The sequence below is a fragment of the Salmo trutta genome, chromosome 23 (assembly GCF_901001165.1).
Source record: "Salmo trutta chromosome 23, fSalTru1.1, whole genome shotgun sequence".
NCBI lineage: Eukaryota > Metazoa > Chordata > Actinopteri > Salmoniformes > Salmonidae > Salmo > Salmo trutta.
This window is the reverse complement of record NC_042979.1, coordinates 22,390,333-22,410,157: the sequence shown is the minus strand read 5'-3', so window position 1 is coordinate 22,410,157 and position 19,825 is coordinate 22,390,333. Positions and strand designations below refer to the sequence as shown.

At 45.8% G+C, this 19,825-nt stretch overlaps 1 protein-coding gene across 1 annotated transcript; it reads left to right on the top strand.

Annotated features, from left to right (window-relative positions):
* The first annotated feature begins 8,983 nt into the window (after positions 1-8,983).
* mamdc2b (MAM domain containing 2b) lies at positions 8,984-19,293 on the top strand. The gene is made up of 14 exons (XM_029709471.1): positions 8,984-9,275; positions 9,382-9,492; positions 11,700-11,995; positions 12,556-12,640; positions 13,039-13,176; positions 13,561-13,844; positions 14,003-14,096; positions 14,270-14,416; positions 14,665-14,930; positions 17,783-17,879; positions 17,982-18,137; positions 18,252-18,505; positions 18,675-18,759; positions 18,871-19,293. Exons 1-14 carry the CDS (start codon positions 9,245-9,247, stop codon positions 18,921-18,923), a joined length of 2,097 nt encoding a protein of 698 aa, XP_029565331.1. The 5' UTR covers positions 8,984-9,244; the 3' UTR covers positions 18,924-19,293.
* Positions 19,294-19,825: the final 532 nt, after the last annotated feature.

The window sequence follows — 19,825 nt, the reverse complement described above, 5'->3', positions numbered from 1 at the left end:
ACTGATTTCTGTGTGTGTGTATGTGTGCGCGCTAAAAAACTTGCTGACTCACCCTACTTGTAGAGAAACGCCAATGCCATCCTCCTCTCTGTCATGTTGATGAAACGGTCTATCACTCTGTCATCCAGTACATGCTTTTAGTTTTTGTTGTCCTAGGCTACCTGGCTAAAATGCTTGATCGCTAGCCTAACTTCCTTTGATGGGCAACGATGAGCCTGCGAGTTAACATTAGCCTTCTACATCTAGCTACATATTGAACTTCCATCCTCTCAGGCCATGGGCACAATGTATGAAATAATGGTTGGATCAGAATCGCCTGTACTGGCCAGTACTGAGAATTAAATCAAACCACAAGTCCAAATCCCTATCTCCATCCATGGCTAATTTAGGAAAGGGCCAATTTTAGCTACCTAGCTAGCCACTGGAGGAGAAAAACATTGAGATGCAACAATAATATTTTTTTCTGTAAATGGAGTTAGGCTTTTGATGTGATGTGATTGGTGTGAAGCCAAATCCAAACTGCCTTCCCTTGACACTTTTTTTGGGGGGGTGTGCCAGGACCATTGAAATGTGAGCTCACTCAGCTGATTGGTTCTTATTTAATTGTCAAACAAATTCAAGGGAGGCCAAATGCTTGCTGGCTTCCCTTGCATTCAATGCTACAGGCGGCAACAATATCATACTCTTTTTGACCAGACAGCATCAGAAGACCCTCAATATTTATTGGAGAGGAGCATCAAGCTCATCATCTTGCATATTCACCACCCTGTGAAGTTCATCATAACTTATTTCATCTGTAGCCTAATAAATTGCATTGTTTCCCGAATCGTAGTGGGAGGACCACACAACATATCATCGTGTGACTCCAAGTTTACTTCGATATGATGGTTATTATATCAATATTTGCTCATAAAGGCATTTCCACCATCATTTCTCACATCGTTCATTTTACCGACACAAAATGATCCCACCATGTCAAACGAACAAATTGTCTGTCGGCATTTATACAACTGTCCAGGCATTTCATGTTTTTCAGCCCAGTCATTACTTTTTTCATGTGTCAGGTAATTCATCTGCATGAATGGTTAAATGGAAACTTGGGCTCCTAAGTGGCGCATCGGTCTAAGGCACTGCTTGTCAGTGCTAGAGGTGTCACTACAGACCCTGGTTGGATCCCAGGCTGTATCACAACCAGCTGTGATTGGGAGTCCCATAGGGAGGCGCACAATTGGTACAGTGTCGTCTGGGTTTGGATTTGGCCAGGGTAGGCCGTCATTGTAAATAAAAATGTGTTCTTAACTGACATGACTGGCTAAGAGCATGCTTAAAACCCATCTCTGAAAATATCATTCATAAATGTTTGATCAGGCTCATTACAGTGTTGTCACGCAAAACCCATGGGCCACATGCAATACCTCCAGAATTGTTCATGCAGTAGCCTTCTTCCAGGCTTAAACTACACTGAAGAAAGCAAGGGATGGATGGTGTAGTATTGCCTGGGCTGGACTGCAGGTGGCACTGTCCAATAGCTGAACTGTTCTTAATCTTCTGATATGAGCTGACCAACCACATGGTATCAGTCTCCTGTGTTTATATAATATATACTGCATGGCTTAAACCATTTCCATAACAGTCCACTCCCATAAGCAATGTGTGACATTTGAATATATATTCAAAGTTAATGTCCTATCTCTTGCATTATTACAGTAATAATATTATTACTCAGATGATCTTTGGTGCAGTTCAAAAACAGGGAGTTCATACAAACTCACACTTGTAACTTCTGGTTGAGAGACAAATGATTTTGTGATTCTGTCGTTGATGATTGCTCTGAAAGGGGGGACTAGCTATTATCCATCTAGGCCCCTGATGAGGCCCTCTGGGCTGGGCAGACCCCGCGGATAGGTGGGGCCCAGAAGGATCAGTCCTCTGGCACCTTGTCACATTCTGAACAGAACACGTCAGGGTATCAGCTTACACACAACTGCACTGTGTCGACCCAAACTAGGCTACAGATGTCATATTTTTAAACCACACGTGGGTGTTAATGATACCATTGTCCCAATGTTTACAAGGTGCTTGAGAAATGGCATTCTGTTATTTATACTGTTTTTGTTGATTGTCATTTCATGACGATTGTGATAGTTTCCGTAAAAATGGATTACTGTATAGCATGTTGGTTCAGTTCTCTCAATGCTTGGCCTTACACTAGAAATGACCCCACTCTTCTCTCTTAGCAAATTAAATGCATTGATTGCTCAAGTCTGGCCCTCCTTCACATAATCAAGTGTATATACTGTAATATTTCACCCAGAACGGACTCCATCTGTTTTTCTCTCATAGCATTTCCCTGCACCTTCATGAAAGAGGGAAAGACAGACCAGGCAGTTAAAGTACATATGGAGAACAAATGTGGGATAACATGTGTCTTATAACTAGCATCAGACCCTCTCTGCACAATCCATCACCCTGAAGCATCTTTACTTTTACCTCCCTCTGACATTCATTTGCTTCAGTTCTGAAGAAAATGACAAAATATAACAGAGAACCATGTTATTAAAAAAGCCACTCTAAAGCTGGCTGTCCTCTTGTGATTTACTTCTGATACTTTTTACACATAATTCCTTCCAATCAGGCCACTTTTTCAGCTACAAAGTTTCCATGTGTGTGTGTGTGTTTTAACAGCAAGAAATTAAGGGCTAGTTCATGATGTTCATTTTTGCATGTCATGGACATGTACACAAACCTACAACATGCATTACAGACCGGCCAGGCAAAAGGAATTGTCAAGTGTCAGTGTGCAGCGGGTAGGACGGAGTCAGGCGTAGGACACAGAACTGAGTAAAAAAACATACTTTACTCGAAAAACCACAAAATAATTCCACGCTGGGAAAATACTCCAGCTCACAGAAATAGCGAACACATAACAACGAACAAACACGCACAAAACCATGTGGGAACCAGAGGGTTAAATAGGGAATAAATCATAATGTAATTGAAACCAGGTGTGTACAATCAAGACAAAACAAATGGACAATGAAACGTAGATTGGTGGCGGCTAGAAAGCCGGTGACGTCGACCGCCGAACGCCGCCCAAACAAGCAGAGGCACCAACTTCGGCGGAAGTCATGACAGTACCCCCCCGACACGCGGCTCCAGCAGCGCGCTGACACCGGCCTCGGGGACGACCTGGAGGACGAGGCGCAGGACGATCAGGGTGGAGATGGTGAAATTCCTGCAGTAAGGAAGGGTCCAGGATGTCCTCCACCTGCACCCAGCATCTCTCCTCCGGACCGTACCCCTACCACTCCACGAGGTATTGAAGGCCCCTCGCCCGACGCCTTGAGTCCATGAGGGCTCGAACAGTATACGCCGGGGCCCCCTCGATGTCCAGAGGGGGCGGAGGAACCTCCCGCACCTCAGACTCCTGGAGCGGACCAGCCACCACCGGCCAGAGGAGAGACACATGGAACGAGGGGTTAATACGGTAATCAGGGGGGAGCTGTAACCTATAACAAACCTCGTTCAGTCTCCTCAGGACTTTAAATGGCCCCACAAACCGTGGACCCAGCTTCCGGCAGGGCAGGCGAAGGAGCAGGTTTCAGGTCGAGAGCCAGACCCAGTCCCCCGGTGCATACACCGGGGCCTCACTGCGGTGGCGGTCGGCGCTCACCTTCTGCCGCCTGATGGCCCATTGCAGGTGCACATGGGCAGCGTCCCATGTCTCCTCCGAGCGCCGAAACCATTCATCCACCGCAGGTGCCTCGATCTGGCTCTGATGCCACGGTGCCAGGACTGGCTGATAACCTAGTACACACTGAAAAGGAGATAGGTTAGTGGAGGAGGGAGTTTTGGGCCATCTCTGCCCTGGGGATGAAAGCCGCCCACTCCCCCGGCCGGTCCTGGCAATAGGACCGCAGAAACATACCCACATACTGGTTTACTCTTTCCACCTACCCATTACTCTCAGGGTGAAAACCTGATGTGAGGCTGACCGAGACCCCCAGGCGTTCCATAAACGCCCTCCAGACCTTAGACGTGAACTGGGGACCCCGATCAGAATCTATATCCTCAGGCACCCCGTAGTGCCAGAAGACGTGGGTGAACAGGGCCTCCGCAGTCTGTAGAGCCGTAGGGAGACCGGGCAAAGGGAGGAGACGGCAGGACTTAGAAAACCGATCATCAACGACCAGGATTGTGGTGTTTCCCTGTGACGGAGGAAGATCCGTCACGAAATCCACTGATAGGTTTGACCACGGCCGTTGTGGAACGGGTAGGGGTTGTAATTTCCCTCTGGGCAGGTGTCTAGGTGCCTTGCACTGGACGCACACCGAGCAGGAGGAAACATAAACCCTCACGTCCTTAGCTAAAGTGGGTCACCAGTACTTCCCACTAAGACAGCGCACTGTCCGACCGATGCCAGGATGACCAGAGGAGGGTGACGTGTGGGCCCAACAGATCAAACGATCGCGGACATCAGACGGAACGTACAGACGCCCAACTGGACACTGGGTGGGAGTGGGCTCTGTATTTAACGCCTGCTCGATGTCCGCGTCCACCTCCCATACCACCGTTGCCACCAGGCAAGAAGCCGGAAGAATGGAAGTGGGATCCGTGGACCGCTCCTCTGTGTCATACATCCAAGAAAGTGCGTCTGCCTTAGCATTCTGGGAACCTGGTCTGTAGGATCGGGTGAAAACAAAACGGGTGAAAAACATGGCCCACCTTGCCTGGCGAGGGTTCAGTGTCCTCGCGGCCCGGATGTGCTCCAGATTGCGGTGGTCAGTCCATATGAGGAAAGGGTGTTTAGCCCCCTCAAGCCAATGCCTCCACGCCTTCAGAGCCTTGATGACAGCCAACAGCTCCTGGTCCCCCACATCATAGTTTCGCTCCGCCGGGTTGAGCTTCTTCGAAAAGAAAGCACAGGGGCGGAGCTTTGGTGGCGTACCCGAGCACTGAGACAGCACAGCTCCTATCCCAGCCTTGGACGCGTCCACCTCCACTATAAATGCCAGGGAGGGATCAGGATGAGCCAGCACGGGAGCCGAGGTAAACAGAGCCTTCAGGTGACCAAAAGCCCTGTCCGCCCCAGCTGACCACTGCAGTCGCACCAGTCCCCCCTTCAGCAATGAGGTAATGGGAGCCGCTACCTGACCAAAGCCCAGATAAACCTCCGGTAGTAGTTGGCAAACCCTAAGAACCTGCACCTCCTTTACCGTGGTTGGAGTAGGCCAATTACGCACGGCTGAAATGCGGTCATTTTCCATATCCACCCCTGACGTGGAAAGGCGGTACCCTAGCAAGGAGACGGACTGTTGGAAGAACAGACATTTCTCAGCCTTGACGTACAGGTCATGCTCCAACAGTCGACCAAGCACCCTGCGCACCAGGGACACATGCTCGGCGCGTGTAGCGGAGTATATCAGAATGTCATCTATATACACAACTACGCCCTGCCCGTGCAGGTCCCTGAAAATCTCGTCTACAAAGGATTGGAAGACTTATGGAGCATTCATCAACCCGTACGGCATGACGAGGTACTCATAATGCCCAGAGGTGGTACTAAATGCCGTCTTCCACTCATCCCCCTCCCGGACACGCACCAGGTTGTCAGCGCTCCTGAGATCCAATTTTGTGAAGAAGCACACCCCGTGCAATGACTCTGTCACACTGGCTATGAGAGGCAGCGGGTAAATGTACTTCACAGTGATCTGATTTATACCTCGATAGTCAATACACGGGCGTAAACCTCCATCCTTCTTCACAAAAAAGAAACTCGAGGAGGCAGGTGAAGTGGAAGGCCGAATGTATCCCCGCCCCAGAGATTCGGATACATATGTTTCCATAGCCGCCGTCTCCTCCTGTGACAGAGGATACACGTGACTCCTGGGAAGTGCTGCGTCTACCAGGAGATTTATCGCACAATCCCCCCGTCGATGGGGTGGTAGTTGAGTCGCCTTCTTCTTACAGAAGGCGAGAGCCAAATCGGCATATTCAGGGAGGATTCCATAGTTGCACCTATGGAAACACCTACACACCTCCCTGAGTACTGATGTGACCATCCCTTGAGAGCCCTCTGTTGCCACGAAATAGTGGGGTCATGATAGGCCAACCAGGGAAGGCCCAACACCACTGGAAACGCAGGAAAATCAATCAGGAAGAGACTAATTCTCTCCTCATGACCCTCCTGCGTTATCATACATAGTGGAGCTGTGGCTTCCCTAATCAGCCCCGACCCTAAAGGCCGACTATCTAGGGCATGTACAGGGAAGGGCACATCAACAGGAACAATAGGGATCCCTAATCTAAGTGCAAATGAACGGTCAATAAAGTTCCCAGCTGCGCCTGAATCTACTAGCGCCTTATTCTGGGAATGCGGGGAAAACTCCGGAAATTCTATACACACACACATGTGCGCAACAGGGAGCTCTGGGTGAGTCGAGTGCCTACTCACCTGGGATGATCCACCAGTGCCCTGCCTGCTGCCTCGACTCCCTGGGGAACCTCCCCAGCACCGACCAGCAGTGTGCCCTCTGCGGCCACATGTGGTGCAGGAAACGGCCCCCCCTCCGGTCACCCTCAGAGCAGCACCTCCGAGCTCCATAGGTGTAGGGTCAGAGGTGCTGGGGGATGGAATGGACGGGCCCCGATCCGGACGTCCGCGGGTGGCCAACAGGTTATCCAGCCGGATGGATAAATCCACCAGCTGGTTGAGGGTAAGGGTGGTGTCCCTACATGCCAGCTCACGATGTATGTCCTCACGTAGACTGTACCGGTAATGGTCGATCAGGGCCCTTTCATTCCATCCTGCGCTGGCTGCCAGGGTCCTGAAGCCCAGTGCAAAGTCCTGTGCGCTCCTCATCCCCCGTCTGAGATGGAACAAACGTTCCCCCGCCGCTCTCCCCTCAGGTGGATGATCGAAGACCGCCCGGAAGCGGCGGGTGAAATCCTCATAGTGGACCAACGCTGCGCCTTCTCTCCCCCATACGGCGTTGGCCCACTCAAGTGCTCTCCCCGACAAACAGGAGATGAGGGCGGACACGCTCTCGTGTCCCGAGGGAGCCGGGTGGACGGTCGCCAGGTAGAGCTCCAACTGGAGCAGGAACCCCTGGCACCCGGCAGCCGTCCCATCATATGCACTCGGGAGCGAGAGCCGAATCCCACTGGGTCCAGGTGACGGAGGGGTGGACAGCGGTGTGGGTTGGGGTGAAGTGGATGGGGATGTGGGAAAACCCCCTCTCTCCCATTGCTCCATGGTGTGCAGCACGTGATCCATGGCTGTGCCAAGATTTTGGAGCATGTTCGCATGCTGCTTGATGCGCTCCTCCACCGGTAACGGAGGACTGGGTGTACCTGCTGACTCCATATTTAGGTGCGTGTTTCTGTCAAGTGTCAGTGTGCAGCAGGTAGGATGGAGTCAGGCGCAGGACACAGAACTGAGTAAAAAAATGTACCACAAAATAATTCCACGCAGGGAAAATACTCCAGCTCACAGAAATAGCGAACACATAACAACGAATAAAACCATGTGGGAACCAGAGGGTTAAATAGGGAATAAATAATAATGTAATTGAAACCAGGTGTGTACAATCAAGACAAAACAAATGGACAATGAAACGTAGATCAATGGTGGCTAGAAAGCCGGCGATGCCGACCACCGAACGCCGCCCGAACAAGGAGTGACACCAACTTCGGTGGAAGTCGTGACTGGAATAGCAGCTTACAAAAGTTTCAGCTTTTATTGCTAGCATGTCTTACTTGCTGAAATTGTTTTGTATTTTGTATTATTATTATGTTGTTTCCAGTAGACAAGTTGCGAGCCATAACTGAACATCATGTTCTTGTGAACTGAGAGCCAGTGCTTGACGTTCTGGAGAACCCAGCCTAGAACAGCTGGAGTCGAGGTTACTTGGGGACTGACTGGTCAAGAAATACCCTGGGGTAAACACACCGATGTTGATAGGCTATGTTATTCATCAATACAATTGCAGTGATGACCAGCATTATAAGAGACAAATTAAAATAGTAAATAAAAATAATTGCCATTATACTGAACAAAAATATAAACGCAAAATGTAAAGTGTTGGTCCCATGTTTCATGAGCTGAAATAAAAGATCCCAGAAATGTTCCATTCACACAAAAAGCTTATTTCTCTAAAATGCACAAATTTGTTTACATTTCTCCTTTGCCAAGATAATCCAGCCACCTGTCAGGTGGGACATATCAAGAAGCTGATTAAACAGCATGATCATTGCACAGGTGCACCTTGTGCTTGGGACAATAAAAGGCCCCACTAAAATGTGCATTTTTGACACAACACAATGCCACAGATGTCTCAAATCTTGAGGGAACATGCAACTGGTATGCTGACTGCAGGAATGTCCAACAGAGTTGTTGCCGGAGAATTAAATGTTCATCTCTCTACAATAAGCCGCCTCCAACATCGTTTTAGAGAATTTGCCAGAACATCCAACCGGCCTCACAACCACAGACCACGTGTAACCATGCCAGCTCAGGATCTCCACCTCCGGCTTCTTCGCCTGCGGGATCGTCTGAGGATGGGGAGGGGTGGTGCTGAGGAGTATTTCTGTCTGTAGTAAAGCACTTTTGTGGGGAAAAACACATTTTTATTGGCTGGGCCTGGCTCCCCAGTGGGTGGGCCTGGCTCCCAAGTGGGTGGGCCTATGCCCTCCCAGGCACACCCATTTATGCGCCCCTGCCCAGTCATGTGAAATCGATAGATTAGGGCCTAATGAATTTATTTAAATTGATTGATTTGCTTCTATGAATTGTAACTCAGTAAAACCTTTGAAAGTGTTGCATTTATATTTTTGTTCAGTATAAATACAAAAGCAGTATACCTCAAAGGCTACTTCCCACAATGTAAATTAAGACAAAATCTTGGGGAATCTGAGGTGAGGGAAGTGAGAGAGAGTTCTGGAGCTCTGTAAGAGTCTGGTTCAGATTATTACCAGTCTCCCTCCCTCCCTCTCTCCTCCTCACAGCACTGCTGTCTGGACAGAGTCTTCTTATCTGAGACTGTACAGTGTGCTGGCAGTTTGTGAGCTTGAGAGATTGATATTGATTGACAGACACAGACACACAGGACCAGACAGAGAAATACGGACAGTGTGGACCTCGGGCTGGCTTTGATTTTGGTTGGGACACACAATCGCTCGTGCATTAGTTTGAAGGTACTTCCGCTTGTCTCCTGGTATTGGATTTTTTTAATTTAAGACTGCAATGCTTCCATTCTACCTCTTCACCCTGTTTGGTGAGTATAGAAAACAAATCTACAGTGAATATGTGCATGTTTTTATACATGCAGTGGCGCTTGTTTTAGTGTCTGTATGATTCATCCATCTTCTCTCTTCTCCCAGCCACAGTCCAAGCCCAGATCCAGCACTTGCCAGGCTCCTGTAGCTTTGAGTCCAGCACCTGTGGATACACATCAGACCCAAACTTTTTAAGCTGGACGCTCAACAAAGATGGTAGGAGACTTTGAAAAATGTTGAAGACTATCCCCTTTAATAACACTGACAAGTGCCTATAATACAGTAGCTTCCCACTGCGCACAGACCTCAATTCAACTTCTATTCTACATTGGTTCAACTCAATTTTATTGAAATTACATGGAAACCACGTTGATTCAACCAGCATGTGCCCAGTGGGTTATCCCCCTTAATTAAAGTGCTTGAAATACTTGTTGCTTATTGAAAACATGAGAAGACTGTCCTCTCTTCTATACAGAGTAGTGCCTGTAGTAGTGTCTGTAGTAGTGCCTGTAGTAGTGCCTGTAGTAGTGTCTGTAATAGTGCCTGTAGTAGTGTCTGTAGTAGTGTCTGTAGTAGTGTCTGTAGTAGTGCCTGTAGTAGTGTCTGTAGTAGTGTCTGTAGTAGTGCCTGTAGTAGTGTCTGTAGTAGTGTCTGTAGTAGTGCCTGTAGTAGTGGCTGTAGTAGTGGCTGTAGTAGTGTCTGTAGTAGTGCCTGTAGTAGTGTCTGTAGTAGTGTCTGTAGTAGTGCCTGTAGTAGTGTCTGTAGTAGTTCCTGTAGTAGTGTCTGTAGTAGTGCCTGTAGTAGTGCCTGTAGTAGTGCCTGTAGTAGTGTCTGTAGTAGTGCCTGTAGTAGTGTCTGTAGTAGTGTCTGTAGTAGTGCCTGTAGTAGTGCCTGTAGTAGTGTCTGTAGTAGTGACTGTAGTAGTGCCTGTAGTAGTGTCTGTAGTAGTGTCTGTAGTAGTGCCTGTAGTAGTGTCTGTAGTAGTGCCTGTAGTAGTGCCTGTAGTAGTGTCTGTAGTAGTGCCTGTAGTAGTGTCTGTAGTAGTGCCTGTAGTAGTGCCTGTAGTAGTGCCTGTAGTAGTGCCTGTAGTAGTGTCTGTAGTAGTGCCTGTAGTAGTGCCTGTAGTAGTGTCTGTAGTAGGCCTAGTTGTACTAGTTGTTGTACTTGTTGATGTGGTTTATGCAGTTGTTGCTCTGATGGAGAGAAAGTGGGGGGAGAGAGAGCCATCTGGACTGCGTTTCCAGCACACATCTGGAAACAGTGAAATAACAGATTTAGGCATTCACAGCTCTCAGATGTGGTTCTTAGTAGTACTATTATATCCCAGAATGATCAAAGGACACATAAGAATGCAGATTAGATTTTTTTATGACACCTGCTATATGCAATCATTATGTTTGCCTTAAGACAGGGACTACTATATGTAATCATTATGTTTGCCTTAAGAAAGGGACTACTATATGCAATCATTATGTTTGCCTTAAGAAAGGGACTACTATATGTAATCATTATGTTTGCCTTAAGACAGGGACTACTATATGTAATCATTATGTTTGCCTTAAGAAAGGGACTACTATATGCAATCATTATGTTTGCCTTAAGAAAGGGACTACTATATGTAATCATTATGTTTGCCTTAAGACAGGGACTACTATATGTAATCATTATGTTTGCCTTAAGAAAGGGACTACTATATGTAATCATTATGTTTGCCTTAAGACAGGGACTACTATATGTAATCATTATGTTTGCCTTAAGAAAGGGACTACTATATGTAATCATTATGTTTGCCTTAAGACAGGGACTACTATATGTAATCATTATGTTTGCCTTAAGACAGGGACTACTATATGTAATCATTATGTTTGCCTTAAGAAAGGGACTACTATATGTAATCATTATGTTTGCCTTAAGACAGGGACTACTATATGTAATCATTATGTTTGCCTTAAGAAAGGGACTACTATATGTAATCATTATGTTTGCCTTAAGACAGGGACTACTATATGTAATCATTATGTTTGCCTTAAGACAGGGACTACTATATGTAATCATTATGTTTGCCTTAAGACAGGGACTACTATATGTAATCATTATGTTTGCCTTAAGACAGGGACTACTATATGTAATCATTATGTTTACCTTAAAAGACAGGGACTACTATATGGTAACTTTAAGCAGAATGTGTCTCTTCCTGTTTTTGTCTATTACTTGTGTCCTGTTGTGGCAGACCGTCCACCCTCCTTCCTCTTCATCATCTGGTTCCTCTCTTCCTTTTTTCATCCATCCTTCCCTGCCACTGTCACCCTAGGCATCCTTTGAAAAAAAGCCTAATGACAATGGATTAAGTAGGTCCTGTTATACTCTCTTCCTCTCTTGCTCTTTTCATAGAACATCTATTCAATCTGTTTCTCTGTTCTCAGGGTCTTTCATCTCAGTGGACCCAGGCCTAGAGGACCAGGATGGGCAGGAAGACAGGTCAGAGGGAGAGGAGAGGTCAGAGGGGGAGGGCAGGGCAGTTCTGCTGGGCCCATCCATGGAGCAGGAGGACTGGAGCTGTCTGAGGCTGGTGTACCAACTTTCCGGATCGGGCTTTCTGCAGGTCCAACAGCGCAGAGAGGGCGAGAGCTTCGACCGGGCCCTGTGGAGCACCCAGACTGCCTCCGACAGCTGGCTCATCTCCAGCATTGACCTCCAGAACAGCACCGAGCCGTACAGGGTAAACAACACACCCTCAGGAACATGGGAGGCACATACACACTGTTAAAATGTATGGGCTAATATAAACACTGCCACACTTAGGTGGAGGAATGGGGCCTTGAAAATATTCTAAAGAGCCCCCCAAAAGATAAACATTGATAAGTCCAAACATGAAATGACATGCATGTACTGTATCTGCTGTTCAATCTCCGGTCTGGTCTGATAACTGCTGCTATGTTTTGCATGTGACATCTTAAAGGTGCTTCCTGCTGCACTCAACCCGACTGGTTTGATAGAAATAAGGGAGCATGATAGAAACATGCACTGCACACAGGCAGTCAGGCACGAGCATTACAGTAACTAACCATGCACTTGACCTTGAACCTGCCTGGGGGGACCTGCCTTAGCTACACTCACTTGGGAGCTGGGAACTGTGCCATTAGCCTATGGTGGTATAGTCGATATGTCGTACATTCCCACCCAACATAATGGGGCACAGACATACTGTACAATACCTTCATATCCCCTCCTCATTCATTACCGATTGAGGGCTATTACTGAACATGTGTTTCCCATCAGATTGCCATTGACGGCAGACCTGGTGAGAACAAAGGCAGTAGTGTGGCCATCTTTGAGATACGCATCAACCCTGGATACTGCTTAGGTCAGTGAGTCACACCCATATCAAATACCCTCGAGATTTGTAAGATTTTGAAAGTGACTGACATCATGCACAAACACACACAGGTACGCATGAATGCACACACACACGCATGATGACAACATAATGACTCATTCATCACTTTTCATCCAACAAAACATGTTCATTATGTGACAATAACATTACAATAGTCACATTTATATTTTATCTAGTGTATATGAAATGTTAATGATATATAATGTATGTGCTTTCCTCTTTTACTCATTTTATCATCTGCCTGTTTAACTTGCTCTATTTACTATAATAAAATATAACAAGAAGGTTTTAATGAGAGAGGTCCCTCGGTCCGCTTCCTCACAGTGAAGTGTTGTATTAATGGTTTACTGTCCTGTTGTCTCAAGAGTGTGACTACGAGGAGTCCCACCTTTGTGGCTACAGAAACCAGTGGAACACCAATGTCAACTGGTACAGGGGAGGAGGAGCTGCCCGGGACACTCAGAGTAACATACCTTACGTCCACACACAGCACAGCGGAGCAGGTGAAGCCTTAGCAACTCACACATTTAAATGCTAGTCGATGTATAGCAGATATCGCAGCTCAACACTCAAAAAGAATATACAACTGCTCAACACAGGCCACAAGCAAATGACACAGCCAAAATGAACAAGAACCAAAACAAATAACTCAATACAGTATTAACATTCAACAGAACAACGGCATTTCGTACATTCAGCAGGGGACACTCAACTGGCCTCCTGCTAAGTTCACAAATCTATTTTTTGTTTTTTCATATGGCAGCAGAATTCCAAAATATTGTAGCTTGAGGAAGTACAACGGGCAATAGAATCTAGAAAGTTTGTTTGGTATCATCCATAATGGCTTCAAGTTGAAAATCAAAACTGCCATTGCCCTCCCCTCCCAGGTCACTACATGTATGTGGATTCTGTGTACGCCAAGACATTCCAGGAGGTAGCCAAACTGGTGTCTGCTATGACAACGGTGCCCATGTCGGGCTGCCTAAGCTTCCAGTACCAGCGGGGAGAGGAGCGAGGGAACCTGTTCTCTGTCTACACCAGGGACCAGGCAGGCCAGTACCAGGAGCTGTGGAGAGCAGACCCAGAGGACCAGAACCTCAATGACTGGACTGCTACCACCTTGGAGTGGATACCTGTGCAGGTGGACATCAAGGCCCCGTTCCCTCTGCAGGTCAGTGGGGTGCAGATGTTTTCACAAGGAGTGCACATTGGATTTACATTCTGATTGAATACTGAGTACAGTGAGCAGCATGTTCACTTCTTCATGTGTTGGCCTGATCTGCGGATGTTCGATGAGTGTGATTGTATGTGTACACCTGCTCTCTCCAGGTGGTGTTTGAAGTCACCTTCAACAGCCCGAGGGGGGGTCACGTGGCACTCGATGATATCGCCTTCTCTCCTGAGTTCTGTAGTGCAGAGACAGGTGGGTCTGTTTGGTCCCTCTCCTCCTGTTTCCATCACACAGTAGATTTACATTTTACTTTACATTAACTCTCATGACAGATATGGATGGAGTTAAAAGGTAAAAGAGGAGAAAAGCATTATGTTAAAGAGTATTGGGCTGCAGCGTCCTAATGTGTCCCATCTGTGCTACAGAGCCAACATTTGATCCCTCCATTGCCAACTGTGACTTTGAGGTGGGTTTCTGCCACTACACCCAGGATCAGATGGAAGGATCCCCATGGAAGAGAGTGTCAGTCAAGCCCAACATCTACAGGACTGGGGACCACACAACAGGGGCAGGTCAGAGATGATACAATGTTGATCACACAAAGATACGAGAAGCGCAATGAGTAAACACGAGATTGTTTCTCTAGCTGCTCCTGCTGACCATTTGCAATGCATTCAATTTGACTTTGGTTAAAACCTGAAGCGTTTCAGGTGTCAGAAAGACCAGTGCCTGGTGCAAAGTGAAAATGTTCCATAGCAAAACGATAGACAGGGAACAGAGCTGCCAAAGACAATAATAAGAGTTATTTCTCTCCCCACAGGGTCCTTTCTTCTAGCTCACTCTCGGCTGAGTCCACGTGCTGGCTATATTAGCCGCCTGCTCGGGCCTCCTCTGCCCGGCAACATGAAGTACTGTCTGAGGTTCCACTACTCTCTCCGTGGATTCCAACAGACAGACCAGGCTCTCACCGTTTACCTTCAGGATCAGAGTGGAATCACACAGGACAGGATATGGACCCAGAACGACAAGTCCAGAGGTGTTTGGATAGCAACGGACATCACCTTCCAGAGTCCACAGGCTGCAAAGGTAAAATGTATTAAAATATATTAACCCTCTAATGCACACATTTTGGTTTAAAAAATATATATATGTTCCATCTTATTTTTTGGAAGATTTAGGCTTTCTGATAATGTATCAATATAAGAATTTTAAAAAACCTTTTACCCCCCCACACCCAGAAACGCTGTGCCATAAGGGTACTAAAACACCAAGGAAAATCTGATATTTCCTCTCTAACCTGATTCTGGGGTCCATTATTCCTGGCTGTCACTTAGGCGACAGACCCCCCCCCCCCCCCCCCCCCCCCCCCACACTGTCAGATGGTATGATTCTAACTCTTCGATTAGGCTACTTTCACTGAGAGAATGTCCCTGTGTCCATTGCCCCATTGCCTGTGAATATCAGTAGATATGTTGGAAAAAACATTGACCAAGGCCATAATTTTACATAACTTTATTGAGCATGATATTGCCCTGAAAATTAGCCTAACTGCACAACGTTGCAAATATTTTGAATATATATAAAAACAAAATATGTTCAAAACCTATCAAATATGCTAATTTAGAGGTCCCTACACAAGGACATATGTTTTTATTGTCAAGTTCTCTCTATTTAAACATGCAAAATAATGAAATTTATTGCTCACACCATGCACTCACATCGCTCTGCTTCCTAAAAGAAGGCCCCTGCCCCAATTGAGACATCACACCAACTTCTGCATCTCATTGGAACTTTTGCAGACATGATATCACATATTGTCATGAATTTGAAAATAATGCCTGAGGGCAATGATGTGCAGTAGAGGGTTAATTAACCCCAGTAGAGGGTTAATTCCCTCTTTAGTTAGTCAGTTGTTTTCATTCCTCGTCACAATTGATATCCTGTGCATGCCCTGCCTATAATGTTTTATATGTAGTGGGGGAAAAAGTATTTGATCCCCTGCTGATTTTGTACGTTTGCCCACTTACAAAGAAATGATCAGTGTATAATTTTAATGGTAGGTTTATAGGAACAGTGAGAGACAGAATAACAACAAAACAATCCAGAAAAACGCATGTCAAAAATGTTAGAAAATGATTTCCATTTTAATGAGGGAAATAAGTATTTGACCCCTCTGCAAAACATGACTTAGTACTTGGTGGAAAAAAACCTTGTTGGCAATCACAGAGGTCAGACGTTTCTTGTAGTTTGCCACCAGGTTTGCACACATCTCAGGAGGGATTTTGTCCCACTCCTCTTTACAGATCTTCTCCAAGTCATTAAGGTTTCGAGGCTGACGTTTGGCAACTCGAACCTTCAGCTCCCTCCACAGATTTTCTATGGGATTAAGATCTGGAGACTGGCTAGGCCACTCCAGGACCTTAATGTGCTTCTTCTTGAGCTACTCCTTTGTTGCCTTGGCCGTGTGTTTTGGGTCATTGTCATGCTGGAATACCCATCCACGACCCATTTTCAATGCCCTGGCTGAGGGAAGGAGGTTCTCACCCAAGATTTGACGGTACGTGGCCCCGTCCATCGTCCCTTTGATGCGGTGAAGTTGTCCTGTCCCCTTAGCAGAAAAACACCCCAAAGCATAATGTTTCCACCTCCATGTTTGACAGTGGAAATGGTGTTCTTGGGGTCATAGGCAGCATTCCTCCTCCTCCAAACACGGCAAGTTGAGTTGATGCCAAAGAGCTCCATTTTGGTCTCATCTAACCACAACACTTTCACCAGTTGTCCTCTGAATCATTCAGATGTTCATTGGCAAACTTCAGACGGGCATGTATATGTATTCTTGAGCAGGGGGACCTTACGGGCGCTGCAGGATTTCAGTCCTTCACGGCGTAGTGTGTTACCAATTGTTTTCTTGGTGACAATGGTCCCAGCTGCCTTGAGATCATTGACAAGATCCTCCCGTGTAGTTCTGGGCTGATTCCTCACCGTTCTCATGATCATTGCAACCCCACGAGGTGAGATCTTGCATGGAGCCCCAGGCTGAGGGATATTGACAATTCTTTTGTGTTTCTTCCATTTGCGAATAATCGCACCAAATGTTGTCACCTTCTCACAAAGCTGCTTGGCGATGGTCTTGTAACCCATTCCAGCCTTGTGTAGGTCTACAATCTTGTCCCTGACATCCTTGGAGAGCTCTTTGGTCTTGGCCATGGTGGAGAGTTTGGAATCTGATTGACTGATTGCTTCTGTGGAAATGTGTCTTTTTTACAGGTAACAAGCTGCGGTTAGGAGCACTCCCTTTAAGAGTGTGCTCCTGTATAAAAGACACCTGGGAGCCAGAAATCTTTCTGATTGAGAGGGGGTCAAATACTTATTTCCCTCATTAAAATGCAAATCAATTTATAACATTTTTTACATGCATTTTTCTGGATTTTTTTGTTGTTATTCTGTCTCTCACTGTTCAAATAAACCTACCATTAAAATTATAGACGGATCCTTTCTTTATCAGTGGGAAAACGTACAAAATCAGCAGGGGATCAAATACTTTTCCCCCCCACTGTAACTGAAACTGTTGTGTTGGGGGCTTTGAAGTTTGTTCAGCGTTACATAGCTCATATCTTTCACATATTTTTTTATTCTCAGTCCTTTGGTTTGGCTCCAGCTTTGTAAGCAGCAGCAGTTAGACAAGGTTAAATACGTTTCACATAAAATGAAACAGGATGCCGAATTCAGTAGTCAGAGATTCTCCTCACTGGTTTTTCTTTGTAAACTCTTTTGCCCTGATAAAACATGCATTATTTGTTCAAAATCTAAACATTACCCTATCACAGTTAATTAAATAGGTGTAACTCTGTCTGCAAATGCATTATGCAGTTACATTTTTTCAGAAGCCATATCCTCTGAGAATGTATGTTGTTGAAGACTTTGCCCCTGCTGTCCAGGTGGTGTTTGTCAGCACATGTACAAACTTCTGGGACTGTGGTTCAGTTGCTCTGGATGACATCAGTGTGAGCCTCGGGGACTGTGATCTTACAGCAGGTAACTTCCCGCTCACTGATGCCCACAGGATCTCTGGGAGTTATAGTGTCTCTGTGATAAACACATTGTCCCTTGAGAGTAATTGTGGGTGTCCATCTGCAGGTTTACTCCTGTCTGTCCCTGGGCACTGTAACTTTGAGATGGGTCACTGTGGGTATATTCAAGACAAGGAGGGTGATATGGGTGACTGGGTACTGGTGAGAGGGCCTACCCCTACCTCCTACACCGGGCCGAAGGGAGATCACACCACAGGAGTCGGTGAGTATCCAATGCCCTTTAACATTCCTTAAAAAGAGTAATTGTGACATCATTGTAGTCTGTTTCCATGTTATACTGTGATAGTTGGAATTTGACCCTGTGAAACTCTGTTAGGGTACTACATGCACATTGAGGCGTCTAACATGCTGCCTGGTCAGAATGCCCGGTTACTCTCCAGTCCTCTGAGGGGATCCAGTGGTCCTCAGTGCCTACGTTTCTTCTACCAGATGTACGGCTCAGGCACAGGTGAGCTTAGCATCCATCTGAGACAGGATGGAAAGGATGTGTTGCTATGGAAACACACTGGAGAGCAGAGCATCACCTGGCTGAAAGCAACTGTGGAATACCAGAGTGACCAACAGCATCAGGCAAGTGGTGAAAAACTTCACTTCTCCTCTACCCACCAACCCCAAATTACAACAATATATTCAGGCAACGATTTGAAGAATTATAGCACCCAGTCCTATTCACATGTGCTCAGGCTAAATACGTTTTTATTGAGCATCATTTGTTGTCCTTTTTCTCCTATTGATCTAGGTTGTTTTTGAGGCCATCAGGGGTTCCTCAATAAGGAGTGACATAGCCATCGATGACATTGTGTTTGAAAGTGGACCATGCCCAGGTATCTGTTGCCCTATTAATGTTATACAACCTCTACAAACATGGATTGTGTTGAATTGTTTTGCTTTGTGCAATCTTTCAACTCATGGCTCATTTTATTTTTCGTCCACAGATATTGAAGTCAAAATGACCCATTCCCCAGGAAACTCAAATGACATTGAGTGAAGGACCAGAGGACAGGAAGAGTGCTGAATAAAATGCATGCATCAATACTATGCTGCACATACGGACAAAAATGTACACAAACATATTTTTACATTTTATTTTGCCGGTGTACTAATAGCACCGAATCCTTTTGCACATATTGGGGTCAAACAAAAAATGCCTTGAATTGAGTAAAAGAGATTCTGCATTTACAACCAATCAAATGATATCACTGTACACATTTTTAATTATCAGTCACACCTGACCCTACTTGCTCTTTGTAGAGAAACTGGTAGTAGTCAGTCAACATTTTCCCAGCAATAGAGGCTGTGTTGTATTCAAAATAATATGCATTAGATTAATGCTGAAATAAAGACGGATGCTTATTCAACATGCGTGTCCTTGTCTTGATCTTATTTATTACATTTTTTATTTAACTAGGCAAGTCAGTTAAGAACAAATTCTTATTTACAATGACGGCCCACCAAAAGGCAAAAGGACAGGGGCTGGGATAAACATTTTTTTTTATAAAATATAAATATAGGACAAAACACACATCATGACAAAAGAGACAACACTACATAAAGAGAGACCTAATAAAACAACATAGCAAGGCAGCAACACATGACAACACAGCATGGTAGCAACACAACATGACAACACTACATGATCAGCAAAAACAAAGCATGCTTTTGTTTTATGACTTTGTCATCATTTTTAAAGGTCTACAAGAGTATTGGCACATTTTATAGAACTATAGCTAATATTTTAAGAATATTTAGTATTGGTGCACCTCTTACTGTATTCTGACTGCCACTATCTGGAAGACAAAGATACTTCATTACTGTAATGAACTCTCTTTGCTGTAGGCATGAAACATAGGGCGTTACTGACACCTAGTGGACATGAGCTGCATGTTGTTT